This window comes from Papaver somniferum, chromosome 2 (genome assembly GCF_003573695.1).
Source record: "Papaver somniferum cultivar HN1 chromosome 2, ASM357369v1, whole genome shotgun sequence".
Classification (NCBI taxonomy): Eukaryota; Viridiplantae; Streptophyta; class Magnoliopsida; order Ranunculales; family Papaveraceae; genus Papaver; species Papaver somniferum.
In genome coordinates, this window is record NC_039359.1 from 120,128,725 (window position 1) to 120,143,464 (window position 14,740).

At 37.5% G+C, this 14,740-nt stretch overlaps 1 protein-coding gene and 1 pseudogene across 3 annotated transcripts in view; one reads left to right on the top strand and one right to left on the bottom strand.

Moving 5' to 3' along the window:
• The window catches only part of LOC113348957 (topless-related protein 1-like), an 8,325-nt gene extending 520 nt beyond the window's left edge, over positions 1-7,805 (top strand). The window contains exons 2-26 of one of the 3 annotated variants that reach the window (XM_026592872.1): positions 150-266; positions 350-529; positions 637-750; positions 845-1,003; positions 1,224-1,401; positions 1,488-1,611; positions 1,718-1,833; positions 1,984-2,149; positions 2,298-2,407; positions 2,499-2,568; positions 2,667-2,740; positions 2,832-2,927; positions 3,009-3,104; positions 3,215-3,342; positions 3,441-3,675; positions 3,774-3,938; positions 4,012-4,092; positions 4,265-4,411; positions 4,881-4,991; positions 5,075-5,254; positions 5,341-5,469; positions 5,585-5,680; positions 6,468-6,656; positions 6,765-6,931; positions 7,141-7,805. In XM_026592872.1, the coding sequence (XP_026448657.1) occupies positions 187-266; positions 350-529; positions 637-750; positions 845-1,003; positions 1,224-1,401; positions 1,488-1,611; positions 1,718-1,833; positions 1,984-2,149; positions 2,298-2,407; positions 2,499-2,568; positions 2,667-2,740; positions 2,832-2,927; positions 3,009-3,104; positions 3,215-3,342; positions 3,441-3,675; positions 3,774-3,938; positions 4,012-4,092; positions 4,265-4,411; positions 4,881-4,991; positions 5,075-5,254; positions 5,341-5,469; positions 5,585-5,680; positions 6,468-6,656; positions 6,765-6,931; positions 7,141-7,357 (3,408 nt within the window). In that variant the 5' untranslated portion in view covers positions 150-186 and the 3' untranslated portion in view covers positions 7,358-7,805. The remainder of the gene's footprint in view (positions 1-149; positions 267-349; positions 530-636; positions 751-844; positions 1,004-1,223; positions 1,402-1,487; positions 1,612-1,717; positions 1,834-1,983; positions 2,150-2,297; positions 2,408-2,498; positions 2,569-2,666; positions 2,741-2,831; positions 2,928-3,008; positions 3,105-3,214; positions 3,343-3,440; positions 3,676-3,773; positions 3,939-4,011; positions 4,093-4,264; positions 4,412-4,880; positions 4,992-5,074; positions 5,255-5,340; positions 5,470-5,584; positions 5,681-6,467; positions 6,657-6,764; positions 6,932-7,140) is intronic. The other 2 variants (XM_026592873.1, XM_026592874.1) reach the window with 2 other exon arrangements.
• An 893-nt stretch (positions 7,806-8,698) lies between these two features.
• On the bottom strand, positions 8,699-13,972 carry LOC113348958 (annotated as a pseudogene).
• Between the last annotated feature and the right edge of the window lie 768 nt (positions 13,973-14,740).

The following is a 14,740-nucleotide window of genomic DNA, read 5'->3' on the forward strand; positions in this document are numbered from 1 at the left end:
CAATTTCTCTTTGTTTTTTTTTTTAATTTTTTGTTTCCAGAATTTTGAAACCCTAATTTCACTTGTCTAATTTCGTATTTTTTTTCTTCAATTTTTGCTGAGTATTTTTTGTTATGCAGATCTAATTTGAATTTTGTTTCGTTTTTCAGGGTTTTGGAGATATAAGGAAAGGTTGTGGGTGCTGCTATGTCTTCTTTAAGTAGAGAGCTTGTTTTCCTCATCTTACAGTTTCTAGATGAGGAGAAGTTCAAAGAGACTGTACACAAGTAGGTTTTTGATCTATGTCTGTGTGGTTTTATGCATGTGATTGTTTATTTAGAACATTTTTGTAATTTTGTTGCTGCTTCAGGCTTGAACAGGAGTCAGGGTTTTTCTTTAATATCAAGTACTTTGAAGACGAAGTTCATAATGGAAACTGGGATGAGGTTGAAAGATACCTTTCTGGATTCACTAAAGTCGATGATAATCGATATTCCATGAAGATATTCTTTGAGATTAGGAAACAGAAATATCTAGAAGCACTTGATAAGTATGAGTCCAGTTACTTTCAATTTTTGTCCATTGTCCCCGTTTTACAGTTGAATTTTGCTTTTCTAGATGTTTATGTTTGTTATTATATTGTGCATTATCTTTTAGGCATGATCGTGCAAAGGCGGTAGAGATTCTTGTTAAGGATTTGAAAGTTTTTGCATCATTTAATGAAGAGTTGTTCAAGGAGATAACACAACTGCTCACTCTAGAGAATTTCAGGTAATTGTTTTGCTTTCATGGCTATGAACTGTTAATTCACTTTTGGATTGGTGGTATGTAGCTAAATTCAGCTTTTTACAATATATGGCTGCAGGGAAAATGAACAACTTTCTAAGTATGGGGATACAAAATCTGCTAGAACTATTATGCTGGTTGAGCTCAAGAAACTGATTGAAGCGAACCCTCTTTTTCGGGACAAGCTGCAGTTTCCCAATCTCAAGAATTCTAGATTAAGGACTCTCATTAACCAAAGGTAAAAATATTAGTATATGAGTTTCTTCTCGCTTATCATCTGTTCATGTTTTTTGTACCCTTAAAATGGATTGAGACACGATCCTCAGTAAATATGCATTAGTATACCAAGCTAAGTTTTACTGGCTGCTGCTAACTTGGATTGGTGGTTATCGAGGACAATATTTATCAACCGAAAGTCATAATGCCTCCTTGCTTTAATATGCATCTACCTTCTGCAGCTTGAATTGGCAGCATCAGCTTTGTAAAACCCCAAGACCTAATCCAGATATAAAGACTCTTTTTGTTGATCACACTTGTGGACAGCCGAATGGTGGTCTTGCCCCTTCACCAGCAAACAACCCTCTGCTTGGATCCATACCCAAAGCCGGGGGTTTCCCTCCTCTGGGTGCACATGGGGTAAGTAATTTAACTACTGGTGTGGTAGTGGAATCACTTTCCGTTGTAAATTTCTTAACTTAATTTTCTTTGAATTTCATGTTCAGCCTTTTCAGCCTACATCGGCACCAATTCCCACTCCTCTTGCTGGTTGGATGTCCAATCCATCTACTGTTGCTCATGCAGTAGCTTCTGATGGATCTATTGGACTTGGCGGTCCAACAAACGCTGGTACTGATTTTTATTTCATTAGCTAATTCCTTCTGCTGTGTTATCAACATACCTTATGCACGATATGGTTATTGACCCTCGTGTTCTGTTCATTGTGTTGTGGTAGCTGCAATGTTGAAGCACCCTAGGACTCCACCAACTAATAACCATTCTATAGATTACCCGTCAGGTGATTCTGATCATGTGTCAAAACGAACCAGGCCCCTGGTGATTTCTGATGAGGTATTGAGTTTTTGTCAGTTCCATGTCTTTAATTGGGATTATTCACATCCATCACTGTTACTTTGTTTTAATCCATGGATTTAGTTCATTAATCTGTTAGTTGTAGTATGCTTACACTTCCAATTGATGACGTTGACATAAATTTTGTAGGGTAACTTGCCTGTCAATATATTACCAGTAACTTATCCGAGCCAAAGTCACACACAAGCTTTCAGCACACAGGATGATTTGCCCAAGACCGTTACGAGGACATTTATTCAGGGCTCATCTCCCACAAGCATGGATTTTCATCCCATTCAACAAACTCTACTTTTGGGTCAGCTTGTTTGAGTTCTATATGCTTTTTTTTCTCCCTTCAAAGTCTGATTTTTCACCGGGATCCATCCACCTTAATTAGTAGAATGCCGTATCCTTTCTTTTCATTATGTTAACTTACTTTCTTTTTTGTTATTTCCATGCTTCAGTTGGTACCAGTGTTGGAGACATTGCATTGTGGGAAGCTGGTTCACGTGAGAGGTTGTTTCTGAAGAACTTTAAGGTTTGGGATCTCGGAGCTTGTTCGATGCCACTACAGGTATAATTGCTTTCTCTTACTAACAAATGCTAACCTTTGATCATGTATATGTTAAAATGGCACTCAGACCAATATCTTTACTGAAACTCAGGCAGCTCTAGCAAAGGATTCTGGTGTTGGGGTGAAGCGTATAATTTGGAGCCCTGATGGTTCTTTATTTGGTAAGCTGCTATAAATATGAAACTGTTACTCAAATGATTGCTGTCATTATTCGCATGATCTCTGTCATCATTTTAATGTGCAATTGCATCATTAACAGGAGTTGCATATTCAAGACACATTTTGCAAATTTATTCTTATCACGGTGCTGATGATGTGCGACAGCACTTGGAGGTATGGATACTGTCAGAGTAACATATTAATTGTAGTGAGTTGTATAAGGTTGAATTTCTTTTAACGTGTTGACATCCATTTTTGTTATTAGATTGATGCTCATGTAGGAGGTGTGAATGATCTTGCGTTTTCTCACCCCAACAAGCAACTTTGTGTTGTAACCTGCGGTGATGATAAGACCATTAAGGTTGGTTTTTCTTGTAAGGATGCTATTCAGCACTAGCATCTAAGTATCACAACTTAATTCCTGGTCCTGAATTTTTCTTAGGTGTGGGATGCTGCCACTGGCACCAAACAATATACCTTTGAAGGTCATGATGCTCCTGTTTATTCTGTCTGCCCTCATTACAAGGAGAACATTCAGGTTAGAATCTGTTTGAGTAATTGTATTTTCTTTTGTGCCTCTAGTATTTTTCTTTTTCTTTTATAGAAATCCTTGCTAGTTCTTATTGTCTCTTTCAAATGGTGGTACAGTTCATCTTCTCAACAGCAGTGGATGGGAAGATAAAAGCATGGCTTTACGATAATTTGGGATCTAGAGTGGATTATGATGCCCCCGGTCTCTGCTGCACAACAATGGCATATAGTGCTGATGGTTCAAGGTAAATTTGTGAGACTTGTTTTTACGCCAATGTGCTTTTCTTAATAGGACAAATGAAATAACCTGAAAATTGTGGTAAATCCTCCCATGTATTATTAGGCTGTTTTCGTGCGGGACCAGTAAAGATGGAGATTCTCACGTGGTTGAATGGAATGAGAGTGAAGGCGCAGTGAAGAGGACTTACCAAGGATTCCGGAAACGTTCATCAGGTGCTGTGCAGTTCGATACCACTAAGAACCGATATTTGGCTGTCGGCGATGAATTTTTGATCAAGATTTGGGATATGGATAACACTAACCTGTTAACAACTATTGATGCTGATGGAGGCCTACCAGTGAGTTCTTATTCTATTCTATTTAATATGTGATCATGTAACCATGTTTCTTGAATGCAGGCAGTTATGTCCTAATGTTTCTGTTTTAAAATTTCAAGGCAAGCCCACGGATCCGCTTCAATAAAGAGGGAACCTTATTAGCTGTATCTGCAAATGATAATACAATTAAACTATTGGCGACTCATGATGGACTTCGTTTACTGCGAACATTTGAAAATCGTTCTTTTGATGCGTCACGAGTTGCATCTGAGACGTTAACTAAGGTTAGTATACTGAAGTTTTCATGAAGGTTGTCGTTCTATAAGGAGATGATCTCTAATATTTCCTGTCATGCAGCCTGCAATAAATCCAATTTCAGCTGTTGTATCTGCAACACTAACAGATAGAGCTGCTCCAGCGGTGTCTGTCACTGGAATGGTTTGTCTTAATATTCTTCATTATATGAATGTTCCCTTTACCTATATTCAAGAAAATGAAGAATTTGAATTAGCTGTTGTGCCTTAAGATCTGAAATAGAAAAAAATGAAAAATACTAAGCTCTGACCATTTTAAGTATTCTGAAGTGAGCATATATCTTTTGTTTTACTAGAATGGGGAATCTAGAAACATGGTGGACGTAAAGCCTAGAGTGACAGAAGAAAACAATGATAAATCAAAGATTTGGAAGCTTGCAGAGATTAGTGAAGCGATACAATGCCGATCACTGCGTCTCGCGGATAATGTGAGAGCCAATAAGGTAATATTTACTGAAATTTCTCATTAAATGTTTACACATTGTCCTCTTATTTTCCTTTCTGGGTTGAACGCAATTTATAAAGATGTGGATAAGATGTCATCTTTGGATTTCATTGTGATAAGATTGTTTTCTACTTCTCTGTTGTTGAACTTGAAAATCTTGAAACTTCAAACTGGACCAAAGGCACCTAGACAGAATTTTTGAAAATGGACTTTAACAGTTTGACGTTGCAGTCTAGCACATGGCACCAAATATCACAAAAAGTAGACTTCATGTTGGCCGTCCATATGTATTAATAAATACAAGTTGTTGCTCGTCTTGTATTCAGCATTATGTAGTATAGGTACTTTATTTTCCAGGAATTGCTATTTGAACTTTGGTAGACATACCATATGTTTGTCAAACCACTGGGTTCTAGAGTTGTTGGAGAAAAAGGATGTTCTGATGAGCCGTGTTGTGGTTATTGCAGATATCACGGTTGATCTATACCAATTCAGGTAATGCAGTTTTGGCATTAGCATCAAATGCAACCCATCATCTATGGAAATGGCAGCGAAATGATCGAAATTCTAGTGGCAAGGTAAATCAGTTGTCTACCAGTGTGGATCCATTCTCATTAAGTATTGATTGTTCATTTCATATGATATGTATCACTGTTTGTAGGCAACTGCAAGCGTTCCCCCTCAATTATGGCAACCAACAAGCGGCATAGTGATGACGAATGACACAGCTGATACTAACCCAGAAGAATCTGTCCCATGCTTTGCTTTGTCCAAGAATGATTCTTATGTAATGTCAGCATCTGGAGGAAAAATATCTCTGTTCAACATGATGACATTTAAGGTCTGTTTATGTGCAACAGCCTACATTAGTGTTTAGTCTGAATGGCACTTTAACGGGACATCTGACCTTTTCTGTTTCTTATACAGACAATGACGACATTCATGCCTCCACCGCCTGCAGCAACATTCCTTGCTTTTCATCCTCAAGATAACAACATAATTGCTATCGGCATGGATGACTCCACAATTCAGATTTATAATGTCCGTGTGGATGAGGTATGCCTATAGTTGTTATTGTAATTGGTAAAGAAACAGTCATTTTCATGGCTGGTTACAAAAGCAGTTATATGTGGTCCTTCTGGACGGTGATTGTTATCTTTGTTTCTTGCAGGTTAAAAGCAAACTTAAAGGCCACTCCAAACGAGTTACTGGACTTGCCTTCTCGCATGCACTGAATGTTCTAGTTTCATCTGGAGCAGATGCTCAGGTTAGTATCTAAATCATTACATTTTTTTCTTCAGTTTGGAAATGTTGATAATTGTCAACCCCCTTGGAACTCGGATCATTCAGCTCTCAGGTCTGTCCAAAGTTTCGAACATTGTGGTTGAACTTGCCCCAGTCATCATCATCCTATGAGTCGTGGCTCAGTAGTTTGCTCAGTAGTCATCATCATCTCTCAGTTTATCTAGAGTCCTAGCAGACCGGGTCTCATTTAGCTTGAACAGGCAAAACATTGAAAAAGAAACTAGACTTCTTAGGAATAGATCACTGAAAATCATAGTCGGGCAAACAGAAGTAGGAAGTGAAGTGGTGACCCGGTGAAGTTGATAAGGAGGGCATAGACTTTTAGGAAAAGTGAGCAAGGCATTTGGCCTATGCGTCACCCAGAACCCTAGCTTCCCCTCTCCATAGTATCCAACTTTTATAAGTTCTCAACTATAACATCCCATCCCCATTCTCTTAGGAATTCAAGATCAAACGTATAGTTTAAAACACTTGTTATAAAGGCATAATAGTTGTAGACTCCCCACCTTTATAAATGGTCATTACAACCCTGTAAAGGAACTAGTAGCAGAAAAGCTGTCAATTTAGGGTTCTTTCTTTGTGGAGGCACCTCACTCAGGATGTGTTAAGCAAGAACCTGGGAAATTGATGGCAATGCATCATCAACAAGATTCCATGATATTTTAAGTTGTCGACGAATCTGGGGTGGATGTTCTGATTATGTTTTTTTTTTTTTTTTTTTTTTTTTTTTTTTTTTTTTTACTTTTTAGCTTTGTATGTGGAGCTCAGATGGATGGGAAAAGCAGAAAAGCAGATTCTTGCAGATTCCATCAGGGAGGACAGCAACAGCCATGTCTGATACACGTGTACAGTTTCATCAGGATCAGATACATTTCCTGGCTGTACATGAAACTCAACTTGCCATTTATGAAACAACTAAACTTGAATGTGTAAAACAGGTATTTTATTACTTCCGTCTCTAAAAAACTTGCCTTCAAGGCGGGGTAGGATGCTTGTTGTTCTCGGATACTGCTCAACTATTTCTGTTTCCGTGTTTGTTTATGTAGTGGGTTCCTCGGGATTCTTCTGCTCCAATCTCCCATGCGACGTTTTCATGTGACAGCCAGCTAGTGTATGCCTGCTTCGTGGATGCAACAGTATGCATATATAGTGCCGCCAACCTTCGGCTACGATGTCGAATTAATCCTGCCGCATATCTTCCAGCCAATGTCAGGTATTTCTCATTTGCAACTAAAATTCCACAATAAACACCTCATAAACTCCTCGTGGACTTGGTTGTTGTTTAACTGTTGTATAAAACTTTGCTAGCACTCCGTAGATATTATCAGCAAAGAAAGATATGAGATCCAATTTCAGATGTGCAATTCATGTTTATAATTTTGAAAACAAATAACATCTGGTTCTTTTTGTTTGTGGTGGTAGCAGCTCTACTGTGTATCCACTTGTGGTTGCGGCACATCCCTTAGAACCAAATCAATTTGCATTAGGACTGACAGATGGCGGGGTCCATGTTTTTGAGCCCCTTGAAGCTGAAGGTAAATGGGGTGTGCCACCTCCAGTGGAGAATGGTTCTGGTAGTGGCATGTCTCCAGCTTCAACAATCGGAGGAGCTTCAGTCTCAGATCAACCTCAGAGGTGATCACATAGACGATTTCATTAAGATGACTTGGTGCAGTACATACATAGTGTTAGAAGGAGCTGTCTTGGTTGATTCATCTCTCGTTGGCCTTAACTGCTTCTGGCTTGGGAATTTAATTTCCTCCTCTCATGTCTGTTCGCTTTGCAGCTTAGAGAGCTTGGAAAAATATATGTAATTTTATGCAAAATGAGACGTAGATAGAGAGAGAAATAGAAAATGAGAGCTGGAAACTCTCATCTAGGGTTAGGATTTCTGGTAAGGGTTGCAAGTGTGGTAACTAGAATCTAAACTTTAGTTCTCTCTTTATTTTTAACATCACTGAATATTAATATTCCTTACAATTAGAATAGCTTCATTTTCGAAGTTGATATTAGTTGTTGATGAATTGCACAATGTTTTTAAGGTCTGTCTCAATGATAATGGGCGAAATCTGCAACTCCCAGCACCATTTGACTGCTCCGAACTCAGAATACCCACTAGCTTTTTTGGCACTGCTATCCAGATGTCTTTAAAATCTACTTGCACTTTATTTTTTTCTTAACTTTGATATCTAAGAATTTGCCCTTGTGCATAAGAACCGGCCACATATATTTTGCAACTTGGCACACATCTAGCTCTCAAGAAATCACAAAGTCTCGAGAGCTCTAAACAGTTGCCAAAGAAACATCAGGTCATTCTCTTCGTGCAAAATGAATTTGACTGGGCAAACCAACACCTACCACCACTAATTCTAGAAACACCAGCACACCACCAATCCTCCAACAAGTGAACAACCAGCAAAGAACTTTAACATCATCGTTGGATGTATAACATCTCAAGAACATTGGCTAAAGATCAACACTGATGAAGCGGCAGAAGGATACCCAGGACGAGCAAGTGCAGGTATAATATGCAGAATTGAATTAGACGAGTCATAAAAGCCATAGCAACACGCCAACACTCCTAGGGATCACAACAGCGCTGGTGGCCGACACATGGGCTTTTCTGTGGGCTGTAAGAACAGTTGTGCAACACCAATGGAACCAATTGAATTTTGAGACGGACTCCCTCTCCCTGATAAGCTTCATTGACAAATTGGCAGTCACACGTATGGATGAGGATGACACTTCTCCAGCATATCTACAAGAAGGCAGACCAGGCTGCTGACGATTGTAACATAGGACATGAGGCAGGGACTATTGCAATATGAACTCTCTAACTTTTAGTACAATCCTCGTTCAAAACTAAAAATTTGAGAAAAAAATGTGGCAATAATAGAGAGTAAAAAGTGTATACGTCAGCTGAGGTTACTGGCAATCACAAATAGAAAGGCACAAAGGAATTGTGACAGGCAATTAGAAGTTTTATCCACGAATGGAAACAAATAACAAGGAATGCTAGAAAGAGGTGCACAGACTAAAGATGCGACTACATATGAAATTAATCAACCTGTTACGAAGTAGAAAGCTAACTGGCTAAAAGATGAGCACTTGGGTTAATTGTAAGTAGTTTTAATTTTTTTTACACAGACATGCTCGTACATCAATGTGAACATTACAACCACAATCCTATTCAGCTTTGCATAAATGTTCAGATAACAGCTAGAATTCAGATCTTTCTTTCAGGTATCCATCTTTGTTGCTGCAGCAGATGCGTAACTGACGCTGCTATCTCTTGTTGTTTTGCAGTGACTAGACTGATCGTACTGTAGAAAATTAATTTTTATTTTTGTCGAGCAGTTCTTCAACATCTGGTGGTTCAAAAATAAAAACTTCATTTTATCAGTCACGGTAGCCGAGAATAACAGACATTGTAATACATGAAAAACTACTTATAAAAAAAAAAGATGCATGAAAAATTATCAAAACTAAATGGCGACACTCTTTTCTTATTTTCCCCAATTTTAATTACTAAACTTTTGAAAGAAGAAAGGTATATCAGAGAAGATAGACGCCACCTAATTTCTCTTCTAGTTTAAGTTGTTTTTTTTTTCCCTATAATTTTGAATATAATGCCAATTATCAAAATAATGCCTATAATTTCTAATAATGGGTCCATGCTCCAATCCAATTTATAAATTTCCGCTGCTCTACGAATAAACCATAGGGGATACCAGTCTAATGTCTAACTTTGTGTTGGTACTTTTGCCAATTATCATTAACATTTGTCAGCAGACCAGTCAAATATTAAGCATATACCGATTATCCCAGTTGCCGTTGAACTTAATTGAGTGACAGAACAGAGACCTAACTAACTGAAAAAACTCAGTTCCAGATGCCTCAAGAATGCAATAGAAATGTACTGTTGACAACTATATTGTTAGCCAGACATCCATGTGGACCAAAATGGGATGTATTAGCATAAACAAAATGAGAGGGTGCGATAGAGACTTACATGGAGGAAAACACTGATGGGGTGGCGACCACATATGGTATTTTCATACTCAGAAAGGTACTTTTTGAAGGCTTCTGCATCCCCTGATTCTATGATATCCATTCCCATCTTGTCCAAGGCTTCAATGGACTCGTTGATGGCTCCATGTTTTCGGTCATAGTGCATAAAATTAAACCTGGGAGACATAGGGAAAGATTGAACTCAAACAATTAAGACGAGGAACTAATAGTCTGAGTAATTGCTGCAACACCCAGTCTAAATGAAGAATCCAATCCCCCTTACTTTTGCATCCACTGCATTATTCATGAACATGTAAAAGAAAATTAATAATGAAAATAAACAACAATTGAATGCTAATAGAGGTGCAATAAATATGGGGTAGGTACTCTACCTTCATCAAGGACCCCAAATGAGATGAAGAATATATAGAATTCAGAACTCATGTGTATAGATAGTTAAAGTAGAGGAGTTGTTTGAAGAACTTGATTAGAGCAGAGGCACAAAATAACTTTATTCAAGGTATGGCATCTAGAAAGGTAAAGTAGAACTACAATTTTTTGTTGAAGTAAACTAATGCTGGTACTAATGAGTATGGCATATGTGGCAACCAAGTAAGTTGATAAAGATATGGAGTAACCCTGTGTTACTAATAAGTTAGACGATTGGTAGAACCTTAAAACGTTAGTAAGATACCTTCACTTTCTTCTTTTGCTTTGTTTAATCATTGCAGATGAAAACTTTCAATATTGATTCATGCAGTATAAATTTGAAGAATATCACTATATTCCATAAAAACTTTGTGAACTTACCGAGATCCCCAGTGACAGAAATCCGATGATACGGAAAAGAAATTATTTGGGTGATCCACATATTTAGCCAGCAGTTTCCCGTACATGGCTTCGTTTTGAGAGTTAAGAGCGCCAACAAGAATGGGTACAATTTTTACACGGCAACTGGGTCAACAATATAATGTTAGTACAAGAGAAGAGCAGTTAAGAAGAGAAGCTGAAAACAGAATAACAAATTACCCCTGAAATACTTTGACAAGATATGGCAAGTGCATTTCCATGCTATGTTCTGCTTCGTCAACTTGAAGATCCATAATTTCAAATTTTCCAGTTGCCTGTAGCTCCTCAATGATTGGTCATCCAAGAAAAAAAGAATATGTCAAAGAATATTTCTTGACCATCACCACCATTTGTTTCAGTGAACCTTCACGATTTATTTTTTCATTGGCACTGACACATATATTTCTTTTCTGATAAAAGAGATGCTTAGTGTTTCCTTTTAGAGCTGCTACAGAAAAGAAAATGTGCAGATGCGTTACAAATTTCATATCAATCACTTTGTAGTTTGGGATAAGCAAATACCTACTAAGGCATCGTATTTACTTTGGTCTACATTTCAAAATGCAGTTCCTACTCTTGACAATCTCATATTGAGAGGTATGAGTTTATCAGCAAATGTTTATCAAATTGCTTGGAAAATATTGGCATAATTCTTGAACAGTTACAAGCTAAGATCTGCGACTACAGGAAACTTAGAAGAAAAATTTTGCGCTTGGTAAGCAGGTAGGCACGTGAATAGAGGTGTACGAATCACGAGATAAATCCCATACACAATATGTTGGATAATCTGGAATTAAAGGAACGGACTGATCCTTAACAGAAAGAACACAGGCACACAAACTATCATAGTCTGAGTAACTATCATATCCTTAACGGACGGATATTAGATGTAGTACTGCACTAAACATTATGTAAAAAAGGGAAAGTGTTTGAATTGAAATACCAGTAAATGCTGATAGTTTTTTGTTTTCAATAAAACATTTGCTCTTTTTGCCCTCAAAAAAAGGAGTTCTCATTTTCTAATGCAACAAGAGAAAAAATTGGCCGATACTGTAGCTAATTTTTTTGTTGTTGTATGAACAGGAAACAATAAATGGCATACTAAAGTTAAGCAAGTGCTGGGGGATCTGCTGTTAGACCCTCATATTTCTTCAACAGTGTGGAAAGACATAACTAACAAAGCACATTTGGTCAAAGAAGAGAGAAGAAAGATAGTCGTTAAGGATCATACACTATTGCTACTGACATAAAAGCACCATATGAATCTTTCAAATGAAAACCATCCCAGTGAACTTTGTCAAAGTGAATTACTACCTAAAACTAGTATACTACATCAGATTTAATAGAATTGCAAGCTCACATGCTCAAAAAATAGAAACTTGTCCTTCAATCATATGCATTCAGAAAGGATTTATGCAACAAGTTTTAGAGACAACGATTACATACCTTCCAGATCAATAGGTAGGTCTCCCAGAGGTGTTTTGTAAGCTATGGCTGTTGAGAGGGCCATTTTGGAGTGTAATAATGGTGAGATGGGCCAAGAAGAAACACCCGAGTACTGAAACGGATCAGTGACGTGATATTAGCAATTTATTTATAGATGCTACATTACTTGGTCTTTCACAAGTACTGTCTTAACTAGGTTGGTGTGAAAACAGTTAGATGTAAGATTAGACAGCTCAAAAAATTCCATAAATATCACCTGACTATTCCAAAACAACTAGAACTAACACAAATGTTATCCAATGGTAATCCTAAGATGACAAAAGGTTGTTCAGGAGAAGTACAATGCACACATCATCTGCAAAGATGTTCACTTTTTCGACGTACAAATCTCAAGAACCTTCTATTAACAGGTGAATTATGGTGTTTTTTTTTTCTATTGCTTGTACCTTGGTAGCTCTTCTCTTTCCACCTAACCCCTATTTTAGTCTATTATTCATGCTATAGACAGCCTACTGAACATGGTTTCCAGCATTCCTGTATTACAGCTTGGGTGGCTGGTTCTCAAAGAATCTTTCTTCTAATCTCAACCTCCAGACACTCCTCATAATGTGAGACACCATTCACCACACAAACTGACAACTCACATATGTAAACTGTATCCTGCCTCAACCTCCCACAAAATACAATAAATAACAATGTGACAATAACGTAAACCAATTTGTTATGCAATTCTTTCACTTTACCTCCACTCTCCCGTTGGAGTGTTTGCGCTCTTGTTTGATATTGATATGGCATCATAAACAAATTAATCATCTTCTGGTTTCTGAAACTACATGTTCAGATATGACAGATAGCAGCCAACTATGATGCTTATCAACGGTATAACATGCTACATAGACTAACTCAACTTTTTTAGCATACTTAGCTTTGCTCCCAGGGTTCGACACAAGTAAGCAGTACCGGAGAATCAAATAAGTACAGGATGTTTGAACTAGGTTATCTTGTAATTCAAGGAGTTCTCATTTCAGTAAATAACTAAAAGTAGAACCTACATATGTTTACCAACACGAAATACCTCCAGAAAACTGATAAATAGAGATATCACCAAGAAATATTCCTATCTAGAAACTAGGTCATAGTAAAGAGTAACACCAGATACATGATTAAGATGTAGAAACATAATGACGAATCTTATCATACATCAAACCTCATTTTTAAGAACGCACTTCTTGCAAATGATGCTTAAGTAAAGAAGTTACCAACACATAATAGGAATAGTATGAGAACAAAATTGAGTTTAAAAACAAATTGGCTCACATATTAGTAGGGTCTATATTAGCAAATGAATATGCTGCACAGCGACCTGAGAATGAATAACCAGCATGCCTGTACCATAAAACACAGCAATCAAAAGAATTAGCTTAGCTCAGCCCTCCGGAGGTTTCAATCAGAGATGGAAGTCATATTTGTGTAACTTACGGAGCAATGACCCCTCTTACATCAGGGGATTTAGCAAGGCCAGTTGCTTGGAGCCACCCATCAAGCTCTGCCCCTAATTTCGCAGCTGAAAATAAAAAAGAGCATTAAAATCCCAAAAAATATAGAGCAACGACTGAAGAAAGATCATAATGATGATTAAGAATAACTTACGGTTATCAGTGTACCATGATCCTGCATGTGATGCTTTTCTCAATCTCTCCATTTTCTTGGATTAATTTTGTTTTTTTTTGTCAGGAATTTGTGAAAAAAAGGATAAGATGGAACCCTAACTTCAGTATGAAATACACTGCCTAAATGAATACTTCCCACTTCGATCTTTCCGGAAAGAGATAAGTTATAGTTATGACACGCATCGAATTTCTAACAGCATTTCTGACTTAAAAAGAGTTTTATATAGGAGTAGATTCCACTTTCTCCACCGAACTTTGATTCCTCTTGCTAAAATAGAGTTAACCCCGACGTCCCAAACCTTGGTAGTAGGGTTGACAAATAGTGAACCAATGTTGGCCTCCCGACATTAAAGGTAAGTCACATGATGTGCTAATCAAGCAGTTAGATTAGCAGTGCACGTAAGCTATGACTACATTCTAAGTCCTATGAGAGTACTAATTTAATAGTTAGATTAGACTAAGTCCTATGATTAGATTGAACTGTTAGATTAGCAGAAAAGTGTTGCAATTTAAAAGAAAAATGTGTTGTCTATTTGTTCACACTAGTTTTCTCATAGCATTTGTTTGCAGTTGAACTAGCAGCGAGCAACGCAATAAAAATTACCTTTTCGCTAAATAGTTCAGCGTTGACGAGAATATTCCAGCGCATCTGCGTTGAATGGAAACAAGTTGACAATGAGGGCTGAATGAAACAGCGTTGGCACTCTGAACTCCCATCGGTCACTATTCACAATTCACATTCAACCTCTATCCTCTCACTAGACTAAACCCTCTCTCTCTCATATGCATTACAGACATTTGATGCATCACTTATTATCTCACTAGACTAACTAGAGTACTGGACCCTCTTTCTCTCTTTCCTTGATTTCATTTTTGTTGACTGTTCTCTGTCTCTTTCTTTTTCTTTCTTTAGTCGTTAACAATGATGTTGGTGCATAAGATGATAATAATAAACAAATAATACTGCACACTTTCCATAAAAGATAAAAAAAAATGAAAAAAGGTTTTGGTGGACTGCTAATCTAGCTGCTAGATTAGCACACCAC